This window comes from Sinocyclocheilus grahami, unplaced genomic scaffold (genome assembly GCF_001515645.1).
Source record: "Sinocyclocheilus grahami isolate Dianchi unplaced genomic scaffold, SAMN03320097.WGS_v1.1 scaffold215.1, whole genome shotgun sequence".
NCBI classification, from domain to species: Eukaryota; Metazoa; Chordata; class Actinopteri; order Cypriniformes; family Cyprinidae; genus Sinocyclocheilus; species Sinocyclocheilus grahami.
In genome coordinates, this window is record NW_015505394.1 from 6,521 (window position 1) to 14,812 (window position 8,292).

General features: G+C 34.5%; 1 protein-coding gene across 1 annotated transcript; it reads right to left on the bottom strand.

The window, feature by feature from the left end:
* Window positions 1-2,960: 2,960 nt before the first annotated feature.
* On the bottom strand, window positions 2,961-6,208 carry LOC107596183 (uncharacterized). The gene is made up of 6 exons (XM_016286865.1): window positions 5,969-6,208; window positions 5,460-5,626; window positions 5,144-5,349; window positions 4,871-4,898; window positions 4,538-4,734; window positions 2,961-2,999 (listed from the first exon to the last, which is right to left on the bottom strand). Exons 2-6 carry the CDS (start codon window positions 5,620-5,622, stop codon window positions 2,961-2,963), a joined length of 633 nt encoding a protein of 210 aa, XP_016142351.1. The 5' UTR covers window positions 5,623-5,626; window positions 5,969-6,208.
* Between the last annotated feature and the right edge of the window lie 2,084 nt (window positions 6,209-8,292).

Consider the following 8,292-nt stretch of genomic DNA (forward strand, 5'->3'; position numbering starts at 1 on the left):
AAATAGTCTGAATTACATCGCTAATGTCATAGAATAGCACGGCAGAGCACATTGTAAAGCAGTGTTACAACATACCCCATCTGCGCAACTGGAATTTAAAACCGGTTACTGCCTTCTGATAGTTAGCGAAGCATTCAAAAATAATCTAAACTGATAAATAACAGATTGGAGATTAAAATAATAGCAGATTTGTCTCATTTTAAATGAATAATAAAAACTGAGATGAAAAATGTACTTAAGCCAGAAATATAATTTCACTATGGTAAAATAAATGTTCAGCGATATCTTCAAAAAAAACTTTTTAATTTTGGTGCACTTTTTTTCTCTATATAATGTTGATATGGTAACTAGTAAATGCTGTAAATTTGGTTGTGCTAGCATGTGTGGAAATATTTCAACCATGTGTGTTACAACTTACCCCACGTTACTTTGTGCCCTGCACTCCCCTACCTCTTTCTCTCTTTTTGTTCTTTCAGGACTTGAGTGTCGGTGAGGGTCCGAACTGTCTGACTGCATGTGCTGAGCCCTCTAAGTCTCCTCAGCGACATTTCTGTGCAGTGTGCGGCCTCCCATCAAACTACACTTGTGTGTCATGTGGAGCTTGCTACAGCTGTGTCCGATGTTTAGGAACACACCATGAGACCAGGTAATGCACTCGCTCACACGTGTGTGGGCAGAAGGCAACACAATTCCTCAAAAGTGAGACCAGATAATAGCAACACAAACAATTGTGTTTCCACACACTGACACCACAAGAAATGGTGACGTTAATCGAACAATTCACCCAAAAATGACATTTCTGTCATTGTTTACCTCATGTTGTTTCCAAACCTGTATGACTTTGTTTTTCTGCGGAAAAGAAGATATTTTGAAGAATGTTTTTCAAGAAGAGAGTTATACATGTTTAGGGTATGTAAATGACGACAGAATTTTTTAATTATCCATTTAAGATCAAAATGAAACATCATTAAAATAGATTCAATACTATGGTAAATGAATAGGACTAGGGAAAATGAATTAAGTGTGAATTGCGCTCCTTGTCTTTTCAGGTGTCTAAAGTGGACGGTATGATTTGTTCCTCAACTGAACTCCTATCAAAAGTAAAGCAAGCTTATGGGTCAAAATGCACACTTACGAGCTTATGTTCCTCAGAAGCATCAGTCATTTGCCGGCACAATAAACATGTTGAGGTGTAAATCACTAGAAGCCATAGACCTGACTGCTAAAATAATAACCTGTCATCTCTGCACTTCTTTGTACAACAAATGGGCTGCACTTCATTTGAGATTTCACATAATAGGATGAAACATAAAGCATTTGCAAAAAATGAGGAGCTGTTGAAGTATTGTAATTAGAGTTAATTCTGTGCCAAGCTTTGGCTCGTTCTTATTAAAATATAGAGAATGCCAGTGAAAAACTGCTATTTAAGTGTTTTGTAGTAAATGACCACAATTGGCAGAAAGGAAAGACTTGCATCTTATGGTTACAAAAGTTAAAACATGTTCTTTAAAAAGCATAATGCCTATTCACGGATTTCTTTATCATAATTAAAAGAACCTGCAGCAGATTTTTGGATGACTAAATTTGTTTTTTTTTGCCGTGTTCATTTACAGCACATAATATACAGCTCCATATGAGCATCATTCTGATTTAGACCCCAAATTACATTCATTCGATTCACTTTGTGCTTTGAGCATCATTTGGGAGAAGCAAAAAGCTAAAAATTCACATGAAAACAATTCTGAAATAAGTATGTTCTCCTCTTGTATCTGTCCCACATTATATAATTCTGGCAGCTGTTTCAATAACTTTGTGCTTTCCAACATCTTTTTTTCTGTCAATGAAAACTCTGCTCCTGCTTGCATTGGCCTCCATCAAGAGGGTAGGGGACCTGCACGCATTTTCGGTCGACGATTCGTGCCTAGAGTTCTATTATAATATATAGTAAATCTAATGTTATAAAACTGTTTCTCTCTCTTAGATAAACCTGTTCTGAGCTGTAAAGCTGGGTGGCAGCCTTTTCTTTCCAACTGCTATGAATTTTCCAGTAATAAAGTGAGCTGGCAAACGGCACGTTTATACTGCAGTGGACAGGGCACCCTGCTGCTTATCCTGGGGAATGACTCCAGGGAGTGGGTTAGTGATACACAGACACAAACATTGCATAGAAATTGAATATAATCAACTCATGTAATGTCTATTTTCTTTGCTTCATTCAGGATTTTATTGTGCAACGCACTGCTCTTTCATCTGAATCCTACTGGATTGGTCTTACAGATGCGATAACTGGACGTTGGAGATGGGTTGATGGAACACCCTACACCATGAACAGCAGGCATGTAAATATTTGTAGCTCTTCCATAGCCTCTCAGTCAGATCATATGATTTTATCATAGCTTTTACTGTTATTGAATATTTATGTTGTTATTTGGTAACTTTTACCGTTTCAAAAATCAAGATGACTGTCAATGTTGTCTCACCATTAAACTAGTGAACTGCAAAACAACAAAGGTGATAAAATACATGCATCTACAGACTTACCCTTACACATATAGTTAACACAATTTTTAACCTACTATTGTTGGAAAATCTGCACTAAAAAAATTACTTTTGATTACAGTTGATTACTTACTAATTACAGTTAAAATGAACAGAAACAACAAAATTCTTGATTTATTTTATTTTTTTACAACTTATTTACATTATGTTCAGTCCACTTAAATTTGTTAAATTTAAGTGAACTTAATCATGTTGTGTTGGGACTACATGAATATTTTTTGTTGAAACAACTAACTGAACAGTGGATGTGTAGTTCCCAGCATGCTTTGCATGGGATCACATTAAGAGGGAAACATGTTGAAAAATGTGTTTTTAATTTAAGAAAATTACATGTTAGATTTGTATACATGTAATGTGAGTTATTTTGGAGATTTAGAAGAGATTAGAAAAATTTGAGGTTACTATGCAGAAGAGTGCTCGGGTGCTGGCAGCTTCATTGACTGAAGAGATTATTGCACTCTTAAATCCACTCCAAAAACAATTTTGTCACGTTGAGAATCCCCTTTTGTTGCTGCTGTTGTTGTTAATTCAATGTTTTTGGGCACTATATGCTACCAGTGGTTTGTAATGGCACAATGTTATATATGCATGTATGTATGTGATTATTTTTTTATTATTATTTTATTTATTTGTTTGTGTGGGTGTGGGGTCAGTGGGAACCAGGAGAACCAAATAATTGGTTGGGTGAAGAGGATTGTGGAGAACTAACTGCATCTGGGAAACTGAATGATGGCCACTGCTCAAAGAATTTCAGATTCATCTGTAAAGCACCAGCCAGTGAAAACTAACCAGTTAATGTGGCTCTGTTGTAATGCCATTCAAACAGTAGGCCTGCCTACTGATATTCTGAGAAATATGCAGAAGGGGAACGGTGGAAGATTTTTAAATGTATATAGTATATAACATTGCATGTACAAGTTGTAAGTAAAAGCTGAAAATAAGTGAGCAAAGGGGAAAAAAAGCCTTTTGGTGTTGCTCATAGTGACATTAAAGACACGATGTTTGAACCTGCTATACTGCAGCAGGACTATGGCATGTTCACGCAGGAGAGCAGGAGCCCTGGGCATTTTTCTTTTAGTGTTTTTCAGAGTCAGTAGAAAGGTCTCTTTACTGTTATTATGGCTGCATGTGACCTTAATTGTCTACTGCCTGTTCGTGTTCCAAAGGTGCATGTTCAATAAGTGTTATGGTTCATTGAGCAAGCATGAAAAATTGTTTAAACCCTTTCCAATAAAGATTTGTAAAACTTATTTGGATTTTTACAAAATTAGCTTTAAAATACAGCATCATAAAAAAGAAAATGTAAAAAATCTTATTCATCCCAAACATATGAATGGTAGTATGTACACACACACACACACATATATATATATATATATATATATATATATATATATATATATATATATATATATATATAAAAGAAGTCTGAATTATTTTTTATATACTTTAAAATATAATTTCTTCCTGTGGTGGCAAAGCTAAATTTTCATCAGCCGTTACTACAGTCTTCAGTGTCACATAAACCTTATTTGTAAATATTAAAATAATTTGAGTACTAAAGCTAATCTGGTTTGGTCTTTTTTATTTTTATTTTTTGGTGCGGAAAGAATCATGAATTTAAATAAAAAGATAAGGAGTTGGGGTGGCAGACAAACACTGAAAAAATTGGCAGAACTGGGTCAAACAGCCGTTTATATATGTTTTGCGAACAACATTTTTTTAGACTGACATGCAAATATTTCAGTGTGTGTGCTTCAATAAACTATTTAATCACAAAACACTTATTTAAAAAGTGAAATACATGTATAGGCTATTTTTCCAATAGAATTATGTTTTACATACACATTGTCACAGAACATGCTAACCTGTTACTTCTTTATATTTAACGTTTAATTCTCATCATGCAGTGTATTATTACTACAATTACTACTGAAAATCACAAAAAAAAATTGTAGTAAATAATCACAATTATTGCCAGAACCAAAGCAACAGCAACAGCAACAGCAACAACAATAACAACAATAGTATTTACGGATAAATCACAAAGCCCGCAGAAAGAAATGGCTCTCCTCTGAACCGGCTGAGGCACTGAGTCATTAGGGATAATGAGATCATTTTCTGCATCCTGTAGATCTAGTAGGTCTGTAGGTAGACGTGGATTTCCATGATCTTCTGCAAAAATACAAAAGACAATTTATACAGAATATAATCTCATTTATGTAAGAATTATCATTTTTAATTACAGTGTCACACTGTAAAAGTGAAAATTTCACTAAATAATGAAGACTGTAAAGCTTGGAATACTTACTTTTCAAGTAATAATATAAAGTCTGCTTCTGGAAGGAAAATTAATACATCAATATATCTGTATTTACTGATATATATATATATAAATATATATAAAGAAATGTATTACAGCAGAAGAGAAAAAGGTGACAAATTCACCTTCACTCCCTCATTCACTGTATTTGAAAAACCCGTGCAGCAAGTGTTTTTTCTTTTTAAAAATGTAAAACTTAGCTTTTTGTTATGTGGAAACACATACTCACGGTTTGTGTAAAGGGCTTGGTGATCAGCCTACCTTTGATTTTAAGTCCTTCGCAATTTTACTAATTGCCTTCGTATTCTTCTGACATTTCAGTAACCCAGTGTCATCGAACAGACAGTCCACTGCAGATATGTCCTCGCTGTTTATAACCCTGTTGCTGTCTAGTATAGGTTTCTCTGGGTCAAGCGTGTGATGGAGCACCACCATGATGACTGGCAATGATGACAGATAACCAGAAGCTGTAAGGCAGTTATAAGTGGATTGTTAACTGGACCATAAAAAAACTAATTTGGTTAATAAGTTTAATTAAACATGTTTTATCATTAATCTAGCTACACTTGTAAGTGACCTTTCACTTCATTGAGGTACTGCGCTGCAGCTTCAATGTCAGTTCCAGCACGAGAAATAATGGGGCAGAAAAACAGTAAGAAACGACATTGCTGAGGGGAAGATGCCTCCTTCAAACCAGATTTTTTAAGAGTTTTCTTGAAGTCATGTACAGCACAATCCATTGTCCTGAATCCAAAATTAGGGGGGGAAACATAAAATGGTTGAAGAATGGTTAAAATGGATACTACATATTAAGGACACAAACTTAAAACGTTGTTTTATTAGACAAATTCATCAAATAGTGCCTTACAAAACAGAAACTATGTTTTTTTTAAAACATCTGTTTAAGCTGCTCAGTAGCCTACTGTAAAGGGCTGTATCTAAAGGCAGGAAATCTTCAAATCCTATACAGCATGCTTAGTCGCATCATGTCTATGCCTTGCCTTCATCTGATCCAGTTCAGAAGGCATGTTTTTTAACGACACTGATGTGTTTTTATTTTTTTAATTGATTTTAATCAGTATCTACCTTTGTTATGTTTCACCCGTTTCCGGCAACCCAAGAGGCCTCCGCTTGCGCTCGAAAATGATCCTTCAGCTGTTTCTTTGAAACTGGCCTCCGTATTGCAAAGGCTGCCTCTGCTTTTAGAGACGCAGACAAAAGCGAATGCATTTTTTCTACTTGCAAGTTTAGAGAATGAATTTTCTGTAGTGATTGCAGTGTATAGTTGCAACAAAACATCACGAGTCGGAGCCAGGGCACCTACATCACTTTCACATAAACTCACAGCTCAGTCATTCTTGAAAAGTGGGACAAAACAGGGTTCAAAATTGAAAAAAATAAAACCTTGTACTCAGACAAATGAAACTACATTTATGCATCTTATATGTACTAAGCTAACTGTACTATGCTTTGATACAACCTCCCAAATTTTCTCTTTTTTAACAAAATGTGCTTTTTTTTTAGCTTGGACTGTGTAATATAATTTCAGCTTTATCTTTAACAGCATTCAAGATGTTTTTAACATTTCAAAACATATTCTTGTGTTAGCAGACAGATTACACTTTCACATGTGACCGACAATTCCACAACAAATATAAAATATCATAGTGAAATATTATCAAAATATTCAACTGACGGAGGTGACACATCTTACGGAGGTGACGAAAACCTGAATTTATAGTCATTTTAACTATCAAATACATTGAATCAGTCAATTACTGTATTAAACAAACAGTGAGTATGTTATTGTTTATAAAGCTTTTATTCAAGAGTCACATTTAAGTATTTTGATATATCATTGGAACACAAAATCTTATGGTGGTGACATCTGACGGTGTTGACAAATTTGACATTTCTTTTATGTAGAAGAAGTTCATGTACACTCTTAAAAATAAAGGTGCTTCACGATGCCATAGAAGAACCTTTTTGTCTAAATGGTTCCATAAAGAACCTTTAACATCTGAAGAACCTTTCTGTTTCACAAAAGGTTCTTTGTGGCGAAAGAAGGTTCTTCAGATTACAAAAAGGTAAGAAAGAGATGGTTCTTTAAAGAACCTTTGACTGAACGGTTCTTTGTGGAACCAAAAATTGTTCTTCTATGGCATCGCTTGAAGAACCTTTTGAAGCACCTTTATTTTTAAGAGTGTAGTAGCCATTTTATTTTTTTCTGTTGATGCTAGATGCTAATGAAACCTGCTTCAGGAGAATAAAATGATCTAAATATTTCCAATAATTTCCTCAGAAATTGGAAGATGGTGTTGACATATCATGGCTGTGACACAGGAAATATTAACATTAGGATTTAAAATATTCTAAAACTATAAAACTTAGCAGAGCCTGTCTGACACTGATGTACTCTGCAGAGGTGAACTGTGGCAAGGGGTCCCTTTAGAGTGACAGCTGCCCCTGATATTCCCTGATTTTATTACATTTTATTGAATGTCTGACGGTGTTGACAAAAAGTGGGGACGCAACTTTAAAATTGTATTAAACATGCATGTGTCATTAAAAAACAACTTTGCTTTGATAGGAGATATTATTAAGTGTTGCTTTTGATAAAACAAGCACTTTTTCATCATTAAAAAAACATTTTTATCCATTTTATTGCATATGAATGATTGAACCCTTCTCTGTGGACACACTGTTTTAGATGTGGTGAGAGGACATTAAGAAACATAGATTTGGTATAATAATGAGAAAATTTAATTGAAGGTGATAATAAGCACAACAACAAATATATTTAATAGTATTGTATGTAATAATAGTATCTTTAATAGTACCTGTGAGCTTAATCATCTGCTTAACCCAAGTTTACTCTTCTACGGTTTTATTAATGCATATTCATTCCAACTGGTGTTTAAACTTTTACTCATCCCACTTTTAAAATCTCATAAACACATTCACAAATAATAATGTAAAGTTTATACGAATCTTCCAGTGAGAGGGATATTTGGAAATCATCAAAATACACGAAGGACATACATTTGTTTCTTGCTGAGTTTATCATCAAAAGGCTAAGATTGATGTATTGAGGATTGATGAGAATAGGTCAAGAACCACTGTTTCTAAAATCCTGCAGTACCGGTTTCAGGACTGCATTTCTAGGACCCTATTTTTTCGTGACAGCGCCACCTAGCAGCCAATTCTACTACTAATTCAGACCTATTCGGCCTCGATAATGCGGAGGATCATACTACTTGGAGAGTATGGAATAAAATCACTGTCAAAAATAATCGTACGTAATTCAAAGCATTTGTGTGTCATTTTAATTTACTCGTGCGTAATTTAAAAGAATTGTATGTAATTCTGTTTTTTGTCAGAGTTGGATTCCAAAATCTATGCCCACGACA